Source organism: Populus trichocarpa, chromosome 3, assembly GCF_000002775.5.
Source record: "Populus trichocarpa isolate Nisqually-1 chromosome 3, P.trichocarpa_v4.1, whole genome shotgun sequence".
NCBI classification, from domain to species: Eukaryota; Viridiplantae; Streptophyta; class Magnoliopsida; order Malpighiales; family Salicaceae; genus Populus; species Populus trichocarpa.
In genome coordinates, this window is record NC_037287.2 from 3,398,255 (window position 1) to 3,418,433 (window position 20,179).

General features: G+C 31.1%; 2 protein-coding genes and 1 pseudogene across 2 annotated transcripts; 2 read left to right on the forward strand and 1 right to left on the reverse strand.

Moving 5' to 3' along the window:
* Positions 1-1,358: 1,358 nt before the first annotated feature.
* Positions 1,359-4,032, forward strand: LOC127905082 (protein SRG1-like). Its single transcript, XM_052451384.1, has 4 exons — positions 1,359-1,851; positions 2,161-2,408; positions 2,844-3,168; positions 3,581-4,032. Exons 1-4 carry the CDS (start codon positions 1,603-1,605, stop codon positions 3,815-3,817), a joined length of 1,059 nt encoding a protein of 352 aa, XP_052307344.1. The 5' UTR covers positions 1,359-1,602; the 3' UTR covers positions 3,818-4,032.
* LOC18096688 (arogenate dehydrogenase 2, chloroplastic-like) lies at positions 2,847-9,775 on the reverse strand (annotated as a pseudogene).
* A 5,752-nt stretch (positions 9,776-15,527) lies between these two features.
* On the forward strand, positions 15,528-18,574 carry LOC18096689 (purple acid phosphatase 22). Its single transcript, XM_006385226.3, has 5 exons — positions 15,528-15,871; positions 15,981-16,272; positions 16,991-17,559; positions 17,800-17,888; positions 18,066-18,574. The coding sequence occupies exons 1-5, from the start codon at positions 15,713-15,715 to the stop codon at positions 18,295-18,297; spliced, it is 1,341 nt and encodes a 446-aa protein (XP_006385288.3). The 5' UTR covers positions 15,528-15,712; the 3' UTR covers positions 18,298-18,574.
* Positions 18,575-20,179: the final 1,605 nt, after the last annotated feature.

Sequence of the window (20,179 nt, forward strand, 5' to 3'; positions counted from 1 at the left end):
TCCATCAATTTTGATGATTAGCTCGGTTTAAGTTTATTTTTTAAAAATTCTTTTTAAAAATTGATTTTTTTTTTCTTTTTATTATTTGACATTGACTTATTGGGTCTTAAACTTTATGATATGTTCTGATTTATTTTTTTATGAAGTTATCCCTATCTCATACCTTGGGTTGTAAGTTATTAAAGTTAAGCTAGGTTGATTCATGATTTTTTTGTTTGATCATCTTGTATTTTTTTCCCACTTTCAAGGAGACTTTTCTGACTCTTTTAGAGTAACATGGGTTTCCTCGATTTCTTTCCTTTATTTTTTTTAATCTTTGCTAGATCTATCTTTTTTAAAAAGATTTTTTTCAATTAGATTAGATTAATTTATTTTATCTTTTAACATTAAATTGGTCTGATATTACCTTGTATTTTTCGGTGCTCTTTGATAGATCTTGCTCTTTTAACAAGAATTTTTTTAATTAAATTAATTTATCTCACCCTTCAACATTGAATTTGTTTTATATTAATTAAACTTCTTAGTTGAGTGTAGGTTTGGAATTTGTTTTAGCATTTTTTAATTAGTTTAAATACTCAAACAAAAAAAAAAGTATTAACAAATACCTAAAAAGATTCAGTGATTCATTACAAATCAAGATACAAAACATTATGGATATTCGTGGGTAATTAAACATTTTTTAAGCACTAAGAAATAACTTTTATTATTATTATTATTATTATATCACCAAGGAGATTTTTGGCGTTCTTAATTTTTATGAGCAGTAAATTGAAGAAATTACCTTTTTAATTTTTATGAGCTGTAAATTGGAGAAATTACTATTAAAAGCACAAAAAAAAAAGAGATAACTTAGCATGCAAGTGTATTTTTGTATTTTCATTTTATTTTTCTGGTATAATTTATTTGGGAGAGGAGCAATTAAGTTTGGTTGGTTAAAGTCAAATATTGTTTTTGAGAATATCATATTTTTATTTGATTTATTAAAAATTAATTTTTATTTTTTTTTAATATTTTTTTAATGATATTATCTTGTTTTTATGTGATCACGTAGTTTGAGGATGAACCCAGTTCAACTAGGGATTTTTTTGTTGTTTTAAATTTCAGGTAAATTAAGGATTTTTTAACTAAAGAATATTTTTAATATTAAGTTGTTTTATAATTTAGGTAAACTTAAAACGTGTTTTTTTTTTGAATTATTTTTTATTAATATATTTTTTAAATCATATTGTTTAAATTATCGATTAAACTAATAATTGGATTCTCATATTATTATTTGTTTCCTCAGCATTTTTCATGAGAAAAATTTTGCCCCCCTCGGTGGATCACAGGGCACAAATCTAGTATCTACCTCAAGCTCAACGACAAATCAGCCAAGCCAATCTTCCAAAACTAAGCTCAGGAGTCGGTTCATTGAGCTCCAGCTCCAGCACCAGCACCAGCACACCTCACCATTCATTTAAAGATTGTCCCATAGCTCCTCTAACTTGAGCTCTCTTCTCTACATGATTTTTCCTGATACATACCAACCACAACACCTCACAAACATTAGCAAGAATCACAGAAAAACCAGACTTGCAATCACATCAGAACTTCCTAACAAAAATGGCTGGAGTTTCAGCTCTCCCTGCAAAGATTTTACTATCAAAGCGTGTTCAGGAAATGGTCCTCAACGATGAAGAACTACAAAAGCCATACATCAGTAGAAATGATGGCACTAATGAAGCAATTCCCCGTCCCCCATCTGATCTGATTCCGATCATAGACCTCAGCCTCCTCTCTTCTTCAGAGCCATGCTCTGCACAAGAACTGCAGCGGCTTAGATCAGCTCTTTGTTCATGGGGCTGCTTTCAGGTACGAAATTTTTACCCTTCACGGAGACTGAGACTTGAAATGATAGCCCATAATACTGAACATACCACCCATTAGAAGTCTAAAGCCAGTGTCAAGCATGATCTTAGCAAAAAGATCAAGAGATGTGTAGGCAAGTTGCATTAGAAGCATGAATATTCAACAAAAGATCCAGAATCATTATCTATATGCCCTAACTATATACCCAGAACCTGACAAATAAAAGGAAAAAGCTACCTCTTTTGCTTTATGTTGAGTTGACTTCGTTTTTGTGCTCCCAGCTACGTTGTTAAAACTACTTGTGGATTTCAGGCAACAGGTCACGGTATTCCAAAATCATTTCTTGATAAGATTCGCCAAGTAGCAAGGGATTTCTTCGAGCAGCCAATGGAGGAGAAGAAAAGGCATGCTAAAGGAGTGGAAGAGTTTGAAGGATATGGAGCTGATCCTGTCCCAGCAGAAGGACAGTCGCTTGACTGGTCTGATCGCTTATTTCTTAACGTATACCCAGAAGATCGAAGGAAGCATAAGTTTTGGCCGGAGAATCCAAAATCATTCAGGTCTTCAGCATGCTCTTTGTATACATCGACTGCTAGAACATGTCAAAGATAGCCTTGGGAAATTCAGATATATTATCAGAAAACCTATATCCTCAACAAACTCCAGCGAGATATTTGTGTGTGTGTGTGTATTCTCAATTCTAAACTGTGATTTAATTAATGCACAAAACATTCCACATGACAGAACAGTTAAAAAGTAAGATGTCCTAAACATATGTTTCATATTATCTTCTTAATCATAAGTAGCAACAGTGATTCGGAAAGAATCTGATAGTTTTCTTGGGAAGAACTGGTCAAAGATCTTGATTATAGGAATCTAACAAGCAGAACTAGAGGATTCACAATGACTTGTTCCACAGAATTTCAAAGATTTTCCATTCAGATCAGAATTTTTGTGACTTCTAATATGCACACAACATATTCATTATTATGCAGAGAGGTTTTAGAAGAATACACTTCTCGGATGCAAATATTCACAGAGCTTGTCTCAAAAGCTATGGCAAAGTCATTGAACTTGGAAGCAGATTGCTTCCTGAATCAGTTTGGCAAACAAGCAACACTAAAAGCAAGGTTCAACTACTACTCACCGTGTCAGAGGCCTGATCTTGTTCTAGGTTTGAGAGCCCATGCAGATGGATCAGGGTACACCATTATCTTGCAAGACGATGTAGAAGGTCTTCAGGTCTTCAAAGATGAGCGATGGTTCACAGTTCCTGCAATTTCTGATGCTCTCCTAGTACTCATGGGTGATCAAATGGAGGTATGGTTGATGGTAATCTTTTATGTGATCTTAACAGGATAGGGACACTTTGATACTACAGGCAAGCCCCCAGGAGAATTTATGTTTGAAAATGCTGTCGCCAGAGCTTTTGTTTCACTCTTCTTGCTTGATCAATTTAAGCAGCTTTTATGGTAGCCATCATTCTGTCACAACCAGTTGGAAAGGGGTGTTTCTAAGATTCAGGAACACATGGTGCTTGCCAAATGCTCTGTGCCTAAACATGCTGGATCTGGCAAAAACATCTTGACCAGTGCAGTGACAAAATTCACTTGGCTAGATAAATGTTAAGGAAAAAATGTATTACATAACAGGTGTCTCGAACATTATAAACTCTAACTAGCAATTTTGGTATTACAAAACATCTCATGACTGATTACCTAAGTTAATGCAGATAATGACCAATGGGGTGTTCAAGAGCCCAGTTCATAGAGTTTTGACCACCTCAGAGAAGGAGAGGATTTCTGTGGCTGTCTTCTACGCACCTGAACCAAATAAAGAGATTGGACCAGAAGAAGGTTTGATCAATGAGGAAAGAAAACAAATATACAAGAAAGTGAAAGAGTATTCTGTTGTGCACTGGGAACACTACCAGCAAGGAAAGAGGGCAATTCATGTGGCAAAAGTTTAGAGCTGTGCCATCAGCATGATGCCTTGTGGTTTTTATCACATCATCTTTATACACGTTGCCTGATAATGTCGTGTGTATTATTGATAATTTATGTACATTATCGATCTGGAGAAGTTTCCTAAAACTACTCCCTCGTTATTTCCCATCATTTAGCTCCATGTTAATATGATTGAAGGTATTGCTGCTAAAATCTATTCAGGCACCGTTTGGTATTATTGTCCTGGTACTTTTAAAGTGCTTTTAAGAATGTCAGCATCAATTTCGTGATTTTTAAGATAATGTTTTTAAAAATATTTTCAACCACGTTATCAAACACTCTTGTATGGAACCACATGATGGATATAAGTTTATCTCATAAATTCTTAACCAATCTAATAAACTGCTCCATAGCATTCTTATTATACATAAACAACCCATAATACAGCTCCAAACTATCCCCAGCCGTATTCTCCACCAAATCCAACAAAGTCTCATATCCTTTGGTATTAATCGGCGAAGTCTCCAACCCAAACCTCTTCAACAATCTGCCCACAGTATGGGTGACAAACTGCGATCCGGCCGCATACCTATCATGCTCTGCACAGCTCATTTCAACCATCCTACACCCTTCTTTCGCAAAAACATCAAGAAACCTCTCTACTCTATCAATCCTATCCTCCTCGTTACCAATCTTAACCTTATCTTAAACAGAAGGCAAACCAGCCCAAGAATTCTTCCCACTTTCAGGTCCAAACATGGGACAAATATCTCAACAAGATATTCTTAGCAAACTCTTTAACAGACAAAACATCAACTATAAGGGTGCTACGTTTGAGTCTCTGAAATGGGAAAGACAGAAGTACCTTCTCGGTCGAAAGAATCGAAGTGCATAAGTTACAACTTCAGGGTGGTTCTCGCAGAGGTCATGTGGGTCGTTGTAGAAAGTGACGCCTAAGCTTTTGGCGGCATCGGTGTAGTTTGTGCGAGAGTAAGCTATAGGAGAGTGTGGCCTTGGCGATAAAAAGTTTTGGAGAGGAACTGGCCAAAGTTGCCGAAGCCCAGAATGGCGATCTTGAGGGATTGGGACTTGAGGTGTTGGGTGCGGAGCTGAAACTCATAGTCGTATTATGGCTGGGCGGCGTCGAGAGAGCGGATGCGGAGAGGGGAGGTTTTCTTGAGAGGGAGAGGGAGGGCAGAGGGAAATGGAAGGAAAGGGAGGGAAAGTAATCATGGGGTTCTGCAGAGGAGATACGTTTGTTTCTGTATTTTAAAATTGTTTTTGAAAAAATTTAAATTTTTTTATTTTTTTACTTTATTTAATATATTTATATTAGTTAATGTTAAAAATAATTTTTAAAAAATAAAAAAATTATTATTTTAATATATTTTTAAATAAAAAATATTTTAAAAAACAATTAAATTCACACTGAGGGAAGAAATACAAGAGAAGAGAGAAGAGTTGTCGTCTGGACTCTGGAAGAGGGTGAAGACTTCTCCTCTGTTGCAGAAATACAGGGTGGGTGTTTGGAAATTGGAAGGGCCAGCGTAGATTTCTTATACGTTTCAAGGTTTTGTTAGGTATTACGGATATTTTTAAATTTTTAAAATAATTTTTCATTTAGAATATATTAAAAGAATTTTTTTATTTTTTAAAATTTATTTTTAATATTAAAATATGAAAACAATTCAAAAAATACTAAAATAAATTAATTTAATGCAAAAAAAAATTTAACTTTTTTATATATTAATATAACCAAATAGCTCGGCTAATCCCATTGTTGATCATGTTAATAAATATTTACTAAATTTAATTAGTATGTTTTAATTTATATTATAAAGTGATGTTTTATAATAAGGGGGTGTTTGTTTGATGGAAAATGGTTTTTTGGAAATCATTTTCCAAACTTTCATGTGTTTGTTTGTCATTAGAAAAGTTGGTCAACAGAAAACACTTTCTAGTCAAAGAAAAATTTGGTTTGGTTTCCAGGAAAGTGTTTTCTTTTTATTTTGGGCAGAAAACACTTTTCAGAAGTTGTGAAAAATTTAGAAATGTCATATTATTTGCTGATTATATCAAATTTGGTTCTCAAACTTTTGATTGCTATATATATTTTGTTTTGAATATTTTTTTTTTCAATTTCATCTCTTAAAATTTAATTTTTATATTAACTTTGATCCTCATTTTTATAATTGTTATTTGCTTTTCCCTTATCATTTTTTAATTGAAATTTTTTATCTATCAAATTTGGTCCTCATTCTTTTGATTGTTACTTATTTTATTTGAAATAATTTATGAAATGGTTACTATTATTATTTTTATTTCTTCAACTTTCAATTTTTTTTATTTATTAAATTTGATCTCTATTATTTTGATTATTATTTATTTTATTTGAGATAATTTATGAAACTATAATTGTTTTCAATTTCATTCTCATTAAACTTTTTAATTTGTAAGATTTGTTCCTCATTATTTTAATAAACTTGAAAAAAATAAAACATTCATAAATTATTTTTCAGCTCATTTTCCATAACATAACCAAACACTGGAAAATGTTTTACAATTTATTTTCTATTACACTACCAAACATCAGAAAATAATTCACTTTTCTGGAATTCACTTTCTTGAAATTCACTTTCCAAAAAAAATTAATTTCCAGCAAATAAACGGGGCCTAAATAATGAAATGGTAGTAGTATAGATAAAAATTTTAATTTTAATTTTTAATTGTTAATTAGTTATAAAAATAGAATAAAATGATACAGATAGTGAAAATTAAACATAATTTTATAAGTGAGAAAAGAAGAAGAAATGATAATGATGTTTTTTATAAATAATATATTATTTAGGTTAAATTACTCAAAAGTTATTATTTAGCTATTAACATAGTGCTTATATTATTATTATTATTTAAAAAAACTTATTAATGTTATCATCATATTATTATTATCATCACCGTTATTTATTCATTCCTTCTTTTCTATCACAACTAGGATAACATCACAGAAATTACTTTTATTATTTTTACTGGTATTATAATTGAAGAAATTATTATTTTAATTATTATTCATTTTTTTCTTCTAATGAATCATAAAAAAAAATTAAAATTTCATTTTAATTCTTTATTATTGTCCTAGCACAATATTATAATTAAAATATCGTTCTATTTTCTTGATTTTCATTTCAATTCCTCCATTTCCATTCCCAACATTTCACTCCTGACAACTAAAAACCCATCTAAGGGTTAAGAATTCTCATGTAAATACATTCGAATTGCTAACTTAACAAAACAATAAAGAGAAAAAAAAATGTCGTTTTTATTGTTACTCTCGGATTACTATATTTTAGGATTAAAAAAAATAAAAAAAATATCTTTCATGCATGATCTCGAATGCTATCGGTTTCGATGGACCAAATGTAATTTTCTCTTACATATTTGTTTGTGCCTCTCTTTTTAAAATGGATCTATAGAGGAATTATTGGCAGTTACTTCTGTAGTTATATAAATTTCTTGAAAAGAAATCTAAAATTCTAAATAAAATAATAAGAATATAAAGAAGAAAGATAGGAACATCATGTTTTAAGAGGAAAATTTCACATCATGTTTTAAGAGGAAAATTTCTCGTTTTTTGTTTTTGTTTTTTTTTTTTTTTTGGATTGTTATGTTTTAAGATTTTTTAATAACTTACTAGAGCATGAGGAATATAAGTCAATATAAAAGGGTGACACATTCTACACACGCGTGAACATGTCTCGGTCCATCAATTTTGATGATTAGCTCGGTTTAAGTTTATTTTTAAAAATTCTTTTTAAAAATTGATTTTTTTTTCTTTTTATTATTTGACATTGACTTATTGGGTCTTAAACTTTATGATATGTTCTGATTTATTTTTTTATGAAGTTATCCCTATCTCATACCTTGGGTTGTAAGTTATTAAAGTTAAGCTAGGTTGATTCATGATTTTTTTGTTTGATCATCTTGTATTTTTTTCCCACTTTCAAGGAGACTTTTCTGACTCTTTTAGAGTAACATGGGTTTCCTCGATTTCTTTCCTTTATTTTTTTTAATCTTTGCTAGATCTATCTTTTTTAAAAAGATTTTTTTCAATTAGATTAGATTAATTTATTTTATCTTTTAACATTAAATTGGTCTGATATTACCTTGTATTTTTCGGTGCTCTTTGATAGATCTTGCTCTTTTAACAAGAATTTTTTTAATTAAATTAATTTATCTCACCCTTCAACATTGAATTTGTTTTATATTAATTAAACTTCTTAGTTGAGTGTAGGTTTGGAATTTAACGGTTTGCGACTTTAAGATATTAACTTGGGCTTAAAAGGTTCACCTAAATTTGCTTGGTTTTTTTTCTATTTTTTACCTAATTTTTTTTATTTATCCTCAAATGTTTTCTTACTTTTTTTTTCCAATTCCTATGAGATTTTTCATTCATTTTGAAAAAAAAACACTTGTTACCTAGAGCCTTCTTTTTTCAAGCTTTATTCAATTACGTTTTTTTTATGAAGATTTTTTGCTTTTGAATTAAATATAAACATCAAATGTTTTTTAGTGTTTTATTCCAATTACTTTTAAGACCTAGGCCGGCCTAAGTCTTGGGTCTCCTAAGTCACGAGTCAATCTGTCGGGTTAAGCATTTTGAGCATCCAATGGTGTATTTTGATTTTAAAGTTTTGAATTTTCTTGAATTTGCTCCTCACTCACAATATATTTATTTTTGTTTTGGATTCTTTTGTGAATTTGTGGACCTAGAGATTTTTAATTTAACCCTTCAGTTCATTATTTAATGGTATTTTAGGTTTTAACCCTCAATGTTTTGGTTATAAATTTTTATTCTTAGCACATTTATCAAATTTTAATTTATTTTTTATTTTATCATTGGATCCATAATCTTGTTTTTTTTTTTTTAATTTCATCACTCAAGTTTGCTAGTATTTGTTTTTACTTTTTTTATTCATTGATTTTTTTTCTGATTTTATCTTTCATCGTTTGAATTTTTGGGAATTGACAATTGGTATTTTTTTTCTTTTTTTTTTCTATGATGTGGAGCTGTTAATTTTATATATTTTTTAATACACTTACAATGCTTAGTCATTGTATTTTTATGTTTTTTTTTTTAAATCAAGCCGGCCCGCAACGGGTAAGCTATCTAGTAAGACTCAAGTCCAGCTTGTTTGAAATTTGATAGGCTCAGGTTTGCCTCAGCTAGTTTAATTGAATTTCATGGAAGTGATTGATCAATCAAGTTCAATAATCTCATCACTGTAAAGCCAGTTCTACTTGTTTTAGGCACTTCTTTCAGGTTTCATTATCATAGACTATGGCATAACAGAAGGTTCAAGCTATAAAGATAATATCACAGGCATCTATTACATGCAAACTACAGAAACACTAGTCTCAATAAGGATACTAGAAAGAAAGCTAAATAGCATGGAGATTTAGGCACTTCTTTCAGGTTTCATTAGCGTAGACTGTGGCATAACAGAAGGTTCAAGCTATAAAGATGCAAACTACACAGACTCTGGTCTAAATAAGGATGTATCATCCAAAATCAACACAACAGGTACTATAGACAAGCAATATCTCAATCTCAGAAGCTTCCCTGATGGAACCACAATTTGTTACACCTTGAAGCCCGCGCGCAGCAAGAACAAGTATCTGATCCGAGCAGGATTTTTGTATGGTAATTAACTATGATGAACTCGACGATGTCCCAAATTTGATTTGTTTCTTGGAGTCGACTGGTGGGAAACAGTGAGGCTGGATGATGAATCCACACCCTTCACAGGAGAAATCATCCATATCCTTTCTTCAGATTATATAGACATTTGTCTTGTGAACACAGCTTTTGGGACACCTTTCATACCAGTTTTGGAGCCAAGGCTTTTGGGCAACAATGTCTCTGAGTTGTTGAATGGCAGGGTTGGCTGCGGTTTAGCCTCTTCAGATTCGATCAGGTGAGCCATTTTCTTTCTTGTTTTCATGCATTACCTCAACTGTCCAGAAATTCTCAGTAAACAGAAATATCCACTCATACTACAATGTGAAGAGGTACTGGCAAGGTGATCCGTGTGCACCAAAAATTGAAGGTCTAAATTGTAGCTATGATGCTTATGATCCCCACCGAATCATATCCTTGAAAGTACCATGCCTTTGTCGAAGCAAGACATTCTGGATTTCTGTAAAAAAAAAAAAAATTTGATTAACATGGGTGTCTGGATCAAGTTACATGCATCTCAACTAATTTCATTGGCCCTATAATTAATGACCATGTAAGCTTTCAATAGCCCTGAGATTTGTGAGACTCGAACTAGTAACTTTTAGAGAGCAAATCTAGAACCTAATCAATTGAACAACACTCCGCAAAGTTAATTTCTTTACCTTTTAGGTTATAGTGAGGCATAGCAAGGTGGATGAGGGTGGTTTAAAAATGTTACATATGTTATTGCAGCGGTCATTTAAATATGAACAAAACTTGTTTAAGCTACATTCACTACAAGATTTAACAGTTTTACTGACGGAATTTTTCCATCGGCGTAAGACACATATTCTATCGGTAATTAGTTTACCAACGAAATCACTGACGAAAATGCTCCATCGATTAATATTTCATCGGTAATTTTTTGTTCGTCGGTAAATTCGTTGGTAATAAAAAAATATTATTACCGACAAATTTACTAACAGAACAGACACGTAAAAAAAAATTATCCGCTTCATTCCGTCGGTATATCCCTCGAAAAATACCATTGATAATTATTTAAAAACATTTTTAAAAAATCCATTTTATAAAATTATAAAATAATTAAATTAACATAAATTAACACTCTATAATATATACTCAAGATGCTTGGAAAAAAGAATAAGAAAATCAACTCAAACAAATTTGCAACAAATAAATAAAATGAAAAAATAAATTCAACTAAAAAAATTCATTTGAAAAAAATGAAGTTGAATAGCTAAAAATTTAAAAATCCTATAAATAAATCAAATAAAAATTGTAAATAAATCAACTAAAAATTGATCTCATATGAAAAAAAAAATCTCACAACAACATTTATACAATTATTAAGAACAAAAACAATTAAAAATAAAATAAAAACAAATATAGTGAAAAAAATCATGAAAAAAGAAGAAAAAAGAAAAATCTTACCTTAATGTAGTTGCAAGTGAAGCTAAGGAGACATAAAATTTTTCGTAAAGCATATTAATTAAAAAAAAACTAAGAGTATAAAAGAAGAAAGAAAAAGAAGACATACCCGAGCATGAAGAAGAAGAAGATGAGGATAGAAGAGAAGAGAAAGAAATAGATATTGATGTCTTTTACATATAGTGAAGAAGAAGAAGATGAAGAAGAAGAAGAAGAAATGAGTCTGTCTCTTGTGAAATAAGGGGATTCAGGCTTTTTATTGGGACGCGTTAGCGATGAAATTACCGACGGATAATTATATATTAATATTTTTTAATTATTCCATCGGTAATTCCGTCTGTAATATTTAATTTAAATTTTCAATTTCATAAAAAGTTTTCAGAAACCGCCAACAATCACCGATGATTTTTCAATCCGTCGGTGATTCCATCGGTAATATTTAAATGAAAATTTTAAATTAATTAAATTTTTTCAGAAAACCGCCAAATAACACCGACAACTTTTCAATCCGTCGGTGATTTTGTCCGTAAAGAACAACAATTAACAGTGCAATTGGAAAGTGAATAGTTCTGGAGCTCTCAGAAAAATACCGACGGTGATTTCCTTTGTAATTGACATGATAAACGTAGTTCAATGAGATACTCGAATTCAAAAATTTTAGTATGAGAAAAATTAAATATATTTTATTTTTGGAATTTAAAAAAATATTTTGTGATTTGTTTTAAGAAAAAGTGAAGAAAAAAATTGAAAAAAAAAAAACCACACATGTGCTGCACAAAAGCCTGCATGCATTCTAGCCCAAATTCATTTAATGTAAAAGGTAAGTAGGCCAGATCCAAGTTTAGGCCCGTACAAAAAAAGGAATAACAAGTAAGCACAAAACACGATCTTTGTTGAAATGTTTATATATACACACACACACGAGGTATTTTTTTTAGATAAGATGTATTTTTTAATTTTTTTTTATTTTAAAAAAAAATTCACATATATTTTTAATTTTGGGTGAAATGTTCTGAGAGGGAGAGGGAGAGGGAGAAAACAATGAAAACAAATTCACATATATGTTTGTATGTCAAATTTATTTGTATAAAATTACTCTAAAAAATATATTATAATATCCTGGCCACCAATTACTCTAATAAAATTGAGAAATTGTTTGTGAAAACTTGAATAGACCCGACATGTCAATCTACAATATAATCAACTTGAGATTTAAATTATTCTAGATTGAAAAAAAAAAGGACAAAAAACTTGGCTAATCCAATAAAAATACCTTGATTTTTTTTTATTTAATTTTTCTAGATCGAAACACATTATTTTAATGTTTTAAAATAATATTGTTCTAATCTAACTCTTGTTGACGTAGATGAACATTGAAAGAATAAAAATAGTTATAATTAATTAGATTGGTTGAGACTTTGAAACTGATTAAATTATAGTTATCTTTGAATCAAGCGACTAATCCTAAATTAGGGAAGCTGATTTTTATATAATCATTGATTAGCACAAACATTATTTTAAATGAATACCAGGAGCTTCTTCCAATGAAAGCTGGAGATAATTAATTTTCTCTCAGGTAGATTCTTAGCATATTCTAGTACCTCGGCCTGTGGATCGGAGTCCCATCCAAGCTGAATAAATAAATAAATAAATTACATGTGGACAGCCATCATCGATCAATGATTGAATAATAAATTAATAATAATAATAATAATAATAATAATAATAATAATAATAATCATAGATTCCCTTTCCCTTTAATATAATTTAGAAATTATGTTCCCCACCTCGTGCTTGGATATTTAATTTTATTTATGTCCTTAAGATTTCGTGCTTTCTAAAACACATGTACATGACCGGCTGTAATAATAAGGTTGTCGTGCACTCATTCTCAAATCAATAAAATAACTCGAATGGGACTATCATGTAGTCTTTACAAATTCAAAGTCACCTAAAGCTTTAATTGCTAAAAAAAAAAAAAAGCCGAAAAGTGTTTTCTTTGTTCATATGGGCTACAAATTCTTTTAAAAAACACTTTTAAAACTTTTTTTCTTTTTTCTAATGCTACGTTCCAAAAAATTCTTTTTCAATTTCATTATTTAATATTTTATTAATTTTAAATTGAATATTATTATTTATTTTAGTTTTTTTAAATTAGATTATTGCAATTTCAAACAAACATCTTAAGATTTAATTTATATTTTATTTTTACAAGCGTCTATTTATGTTATCACATCATTAAATAAAAAAAATTTTAACTTTTTTTAAAATCCAGTGGAGTCTATGATCCAGACCGCGAGTTTTGCAAATCCAGAATTTTTCTGTTGGTATATTGTAGTGAATTTTGGTGACAAAATTTTCCATCGTTATATCTATCGGTAAATACCAAGGAAAACATCTGTCGATATATATCAAGGGAATTACAGTAGAAAAAAAAAGGAATAAAAAAGTCAGAAAAGTCAACGAAATAAACCTGATGGTAAAGTTTGTTCATAAATATACCGACAGAAATAATCATTCGGTATATACCAATAAAATTACAAACAATATTACAATGGAATTTAAAAAAGGTAAATCGTATGGTGACGTGACACTTTTTACCGAAAGAATGACTAAGGGAATGTCTGACTGAATGATTTTGTTGGTAAATCCATCGATAATATTTAATTTATGACTCTCCCTCCTCCCGTTTCTCCTTCTTCCTCGTGCATTTTTTTCTGCAAACAGCCACCCCCTTTTAATCTCAACACAATTCAACTTCACACAACAAATATGACCACCACAACACTCGGTTTGTCAACATCTATGTTCTGATTCAAATTTTATTGAGGATTCTCCACCTTAAGTAAGCAAATCTATCCTTTTTTTTATTTAAACACATTTTTTAAATGTTATTTTTTGTTTTTGCATATTTTTGTAGTATATGTATTTTGTTTGGGTATTTACTTGTTTTATAGTTTTATCTCATACAATTTTGTTGTATGGATTTATAATTTATACATGTTATGGTTTGTTATAGATTTTGTAAAATTATATTTGTTTTTAAATTAATAAAACTTATGTTGATTTTTTAACTTCGGTGTTTTTTGATGAAATAAATATTGACTTATTTAAAGGGTTTATTTTTATATTTTGTTAATTTTATTGTCAAGTTTTAATTTTCAGTAAATGTGTAGAAATTTGAATTTATATAGATATATAATTGATAATGAATTAAAAGAACTATTAAAATAGATTGAATAAGGTTGAGCTAAATGAATATTTTTGCAAATTTATTTAGTTAATGTAGTTAATTAACACATGTTATCATCATTATTTAAATAGATTTGATATAAGTAACTGATGATTGTTCATGGATGTATCGAGATTCACCCCAAGGGTTGCGGAAAATAGATTATTATAATGAGGTTCAGGGTTTTATTAATTACGCACTATTCAATTTGAGAAATATTAGTGGAGACGATATTTGATGTCTATGTAAGAGGTGCAAGGATAACAAATTTATTAATGTAGATGTTGTAATGATGCATCTTCTATATAAAAAAATATTCATGGAGAAATACTTGTGTTGGTATGCACACAAAGAACCATATGTTCCTCACGATATCATGGTAGAGAGGATGGATGCGTCAACTTCTTCCATCGAGTGGTAATGGAGATGAGATCACACATGAGTGATCCATGTGCCCCTTCTTATTGGCCCCACGATCTGGAAGATGACTAACCTCCTCCCCCTTCTCCTCCAGCGCCACTTCTATTTTAGATTTATTCCTCCTCCAACATCGTCTCTGTTTTATATTTATTGTATCTGAACGTATAAATGTTTAAATTTATAATAAATATTTAATTTTTATATTATTTTAATTTCATTTTATTTATTTGATTTTAATTTTTTAATTATTTTTCTACTTCTGTTTAATATATATTTTTTTAAAAATATTTTAAACTATCACTGGCAGGATTATCGATGAAACACTTATGTCGGTATATTTCAAAAAATTAAAAGAGAATTACTATAAATATCAGCTCTTGTATGGTAAAATACTTACCGATGAATTACGAGTGTAAATAATAATAAAACTTTTCGTCAATAAAACTATAAAATTTGATTGTGGTTAACCTGCATTTTATTTTTATTGAACAACCCGTTTTTATATAAAAAAAAATACATGACAGGAGACAAGTCTCCTTCGCTTGAACCCGCAATCTTAAGCAAGCCCCGCATGTCAACCAACTGAAGTTATTATCAAAACAATTAAAGAAAAATATTAATGTAATTCATCTTTAATACAAACAGTAGCAACTCCTGTTTTCTTAGCTGTGTTTATAATTATAATTATAATTATAATATGAAAACTTCACTTGTGGACTTCATTTTACCATGCAAGAGCTGGCCCTATCACGGGCATGAACTCCATATATACGGACGGAAAAAAAAACAAAAAATTCAATGGTACAATGATGTCGATGTTTGCCGACAATACATGGGCCTTCTGAGCTAAGGAAAGCTGGTTAGCCAAGTTGATAGCTAGCCAAGAGAAGCTGCTTGTTAAGCATATGACAAGCTGACAAAGCACCAGCGGGTTCCATTTTCGTAGTTTTATTGCTGCAAGCATATCCAAAAATTGTTCCTAATAACTTCCTTGACGCCATTGCTATCCGATAAAATATTATTTCAAGCTCTGAAACCCATCTTTAAATATCCCTCCATCCATAGCCAGCCTTGTCATCTCAAAACAAGAAGAAAGAAAGAAAGATGGAGAAATCTCTGCATGCTCTAATAACTAGCGTCTTCTTCTTCCTCCTCCAATTCACCTCACAGTGCTACGCATCAAAAGATGAAAGTTACTCTCGACCTCCTGCTCGCAACATCATCTTCACTGCTCATCACGGATTGGAATCTGAAGCCCAACAGGTTAATTTATTTCTCTCCCTAGCTCCATCTAGTTACAGATATTGTACAATGCGTAATTTATTGTATATGTTTAGCTCAACGGCAGAGGATAACAGATGTATGGTTTCAGGTGCACGTTTCGCTGGTGGGGAGAGACCACATGAGAGTCACATGGATTACAGATGATAAACATGCACCGTCCACTGTAGAATATGGAAAGCAACCGGGAACCTATAATGCAATGGCAACCGGAGACCACACTTCCTATCGTTATTTCTTCTATAGCTCAGGCAAGATACACCATGTCAAGATCGGACCGTTGGAGCCAGGAACTACTTATTACTACAGATGTGGAGGTTCTGGCCCCGAGTTATCCTTCAAGACTCCTCCTGCAACTCTTCCGCTCGAATTCGTTGTGATTGGTGAGCATTTTGCTAGATTATTTCATGACCATATATTAATTACGATGCCCATAATCTTATTTGATGAAGCTTAGAAGGTTGCTGATCGGTTGGATTGTAGGTTAGTGCTTCGAGTATAAGCAACAACTAGCTAATTAGAGGGCAAAGAGTGAGAAGAATATTACACATAGGATTTTCTATATATACACCTTTAAGCGAATTAAAAGGGTCTTTAAGCACTTGCAAGTCAAAAACAAATTGCCTAATTTCTCAAATGTCTCTCTCAAAAGATAGATAGACGTGTAAGGCATAAAAGGAATATATCCTAGGCATCTTGAAGCAAAGTCTTTGGGTGAGCAGGCTTGGAAAAATACTTTCAACCTCAAGCCACCTCAAGCCAGGAAGGTGGATCGATGGGTCAGCCAGGTTTATCCAAATCAATTTCTAATTTGGTTCGAAATAAATGGTCGAGATTAAATTTTACGTGGGTGAACTATTGAGTCGACTTGGTTTGATAACTATAGTTAAAATATTTCCATACAGTAGCACAAGAAATTAATAGTTAAAAATATATTAGCATATGTCGAATATAGAATCCTTTAAATAGCAAAAATATCCGGAAATAAATTACATTATATATACATCGTAACAAATATGACAATAGTTATGAACTAATTATCACAAGAATTGTTTTCCCTGGAAAAATTGTTAGACAAGCTTGTTTCAACTTAATTTACAGGTGATCTCGGGCAAACAGGATGGACTAATTCGACCTTAGCACATGTCAACAGCCGTGATTACGATGTGTTATTGCTACCGGGTGATTTATCTTACGCAGATACCAATCAACCTCTGTGGGACTCATTTGGCCGCCTTGTGGAGAAATATGCTAGCCAGCGGCCGTGGATGGTGACTGAAGGAAACCACGAGACCGAAATCTTCCCAATTATACAGCCACATGGCTTCAAGGCCTATAATGCACGGTGGCTAATGCCATATGAGGAAAGCAATTCAAGCTCAAATTTGTACTACTCATTCAACGTTGTTGGCACTCATGTTATAATGTTAGGATCTTACACAGATTTTGATGAGCACTCGCAGCAGTATAAGTGGCTTGAAGCTGACTTGGGCAGCATTGATAGGAAGAAGACGCCGTGGGTCATCGTGCTGTTGCATGCCCCCTGGTATAATACCAATTATGCACATCAAGGTGAAGGAGAAAGCATGAGAAAAGCTATGGAAGAGTTGTTGTACAAGGCAAGAGTCGATGTCGTGTTTGCAGGGCATGTCCATGCATATGAACGATTTGTAAGTCCACTTAACTCAGTATATAATATTTGCTTTATCAGGTAAAATACATTTAATGGTCCCTCAAGTTAAAAAAATTGGTCGTATTTGCCTCTCTATTTCAATTTCTGTCACACAAGAGTACAATTTTTGGCAATTAATTGAAAAATCCAATTTTTTTTATTTTACATGCACATTTTTACTTAGAAAAATAAAATAAATCTTACCCACAAGCCGTCTTTCGTTTATGTTGGGTTGCAGACAAGGATTTACGATAACAAGGTTGATCCATGCGGCCCTGTGTACATAACAATCGGAGATGGGGGAAATCGTGAAGGGCTTGCATTAACGTAAGTATTAGATCTCCATTCCACTTTCACTTTTGCAGCATCTTAAAGCTATCAAACAGATACTTTCACGCATTAATATTCAATTTATAGAAAATAGGAAATTAATATTAATTGCTAAATGCACGCACTGTCCATATCTATATGCATGCATGCTGATCATCTGCGGTTAATGTCTAGGTTTCAAAATCCTGCTTCGCCTCTTTCTTTGTATCGAGAGGCAAGCTTCGGGCATGGAAGGTTGAGGATAATGGATGAAACACGGGCACACTGGTCATGGCACCGGAACAATGATTCTAACTCATTTTCGGCCGACGAGGTGTGGTTGGATAGTATAAGCACATCTACAGCTTGCTGGGCAATTGACGACGAGAAAGAACCACCAAAATTTATTGCTAAAGATGAGCTTTAAGTTCGTTCAAGTAAAGGATGAGTTTTTAACTGCACTGAGAAAGTAGCTCAGTTAGCTTTAGGTAGCATTTGTACCTGCCATGGCTGCAGGGAGGTTCCTTGGGCTAGCTAAGCAACATAAGAAGAAAAAAAGGAGATGGGAGTTGCAGGCTTGCAGTAGTATGGGCACCAAATTGCAATATCATCAGTACTTTTTTGTTGGTGTTGTCGCCACTCGGTGGACGTAACAGCAAAAAGAAAAACAACATCCTTATCTTATGAAAAGTTATCTTTTTCTATGTGGTTTCAAGTTCGAGCCCTGTAGTTGCTTATATGATGGCCACTGGAGGCTTATATGATCGTTAACTTCAGGACCCATAGGATTAGTCGAGGTGCGCGCAAGCTGACCCGGACACCCACGTTAAACTAAAAAAAACTAAAAAAAAAAGTTATCTTAACTATATACTTTCTATTCTAGATTTTTTTTTATTGCAATTAATTATTCTAATATTTTTCATTTTATTTTTTATTTTATTTTATAAAAAATATTAATATCAGTCTAAAAAGTAGAAGACACGTTGATTTTAAAATTTAGAAACAAATCTAAAAAAATTAATTTATTTTTTATTTTATTTCTTATAAAATAAAAATAATTTTAACGTTGCTTCCAAAAACATGAAACTGATTTTAGGATTAATCATATATATATATATATATGAATTAATCTAATACTTAATCTAAACCCACACCCATTTAAATAAAACAAAACAACTCATTTACCCATGCAAGTCCACATAAAGCATTTTATGAGCCCACAATAAACATTAACAATATCTAAATGGTATGAAGAGATTATTGTTTCTTCACACTTAAATCACCGTGGATTAAAACAGTAATTCACAATGCTTTTTTTTTTTTTACTAACTTTTCCCTTTTTTTTTCTTTTTTTTAATTATTTTTTTTTTCAAAATTACTTTTTTTTTCAACTTTCCTATTTTTTCTTTTTTTTTCATTTATTTTTTCCAAAATTATTTTTGTTGATTTTACTTTTTAAATATTGACCTGGTTAAAATTTTTGCTTTGTAATTTTTTTTTAAAATACTGTGGATTGCTGCGATGTTTTTCCACATAGTTTTTCTATTTTATTTTTTTATTTTTCAAAATTATATTTGTTGATTTTTTTTAATATTGAGCTTATTGAGAGTTTAGTTTTGTAAATTTTTTTTCTTTAAAACATTGTTGATTGCTACAATGTTTTTCCACGTGGTTTTTTTTTTATGATTTTCTCTGAAATTATCTTTTTTTATTTTATTTTTTAATATGCAGCTGGTTAAAAATTACAGTTACAATATGTTAGGAAAGCACTGTAACGTTCTTCGAAAATTATTGTTGATTGCTACAGTGTTTTTTCCCACATGGTTTTTTCCTGTTTTTGTTATGTTTTTCCTTAAAATTATCTTTGTCAATTTTATTTTTTAAATGTTAAGCTGGTTAAGAATTGCAATTACAAGTAAATACAAGTTTTTCCTCACAAAACACTATGGATTGATACAGTTTTTCCTCATATGGTTTTTTTCCAGTTTCTTTTGTGTTTTCTTTTTTTGTAATATTTTTTTCCAAAATTATCTTCGTTGATTTTTTTTTTTAATATTGAGTTAGTTAGAATTTAACTTTGTAATAAAGCTTAATCATGTAGGGAAAGCCATGTACCTTTGCTTATAAAACATTGTGGATTGCTACAATGTCTCTCCGCATGGTTTTTTTTGTTATAATTATTTTCAAATTATCTTTTTCAATTTTATTTTTTTTAATATTGAGTTGTTTGTAAGTCATTACAAATAAAGCTAAATCATGTGGGGAAGCACTGAAGCTTTCATCACAAAACACTGTAAATTGCTACAGTG

Excerpts from the sequence above, each read along its gene's own strand:
- LOC127905082 (XM_052451384.1), top strand. The coding sequence starts at position 1,603 with ATGGCTGGAGTTTCAGCTCTCCCTGCAAAGATTTTACTATCAAAGCGT. Across the intron at positions 1,852-2,160 it reads GTTCATGGGGCTGCTTTCAG|GCAACAGGTCACGGTATTCC; the intron begins GTACGAAATTTT and ends TGTGGATTTCAG. Across the intron at positions 2,409-2,843 it reads GAGAATCCAAAATCATTCAG|AGAGGTTTTAGAAGAATACA; the intron begins GTCTTCAGCATG and ends ATTATTATGCAG.
- LOC18096689 (XM_006385226.3), top strand. The coding sequence starts at position 15,713 with ATGGAGAAATCTCTGCATGCTCTAATAACTAGCGTCTTCTTCTTCCTC. Across the intron at positions 16,273-16,990 it reads GCTCGAATTCGTTGTGATTG|GTGATCTCGGGCAAACAGGA; the intron begins GTGAGCATTTTG and ends CTTAATTTACAG. Across the intron at positions 17,889-18,065 it reads CGTGAAGGGCTTGCATTAAC|GTTTCAAAATCCTGCTTCGC; the intron begins GTAAGTATTAGA and ends GTTAATGTCTAG.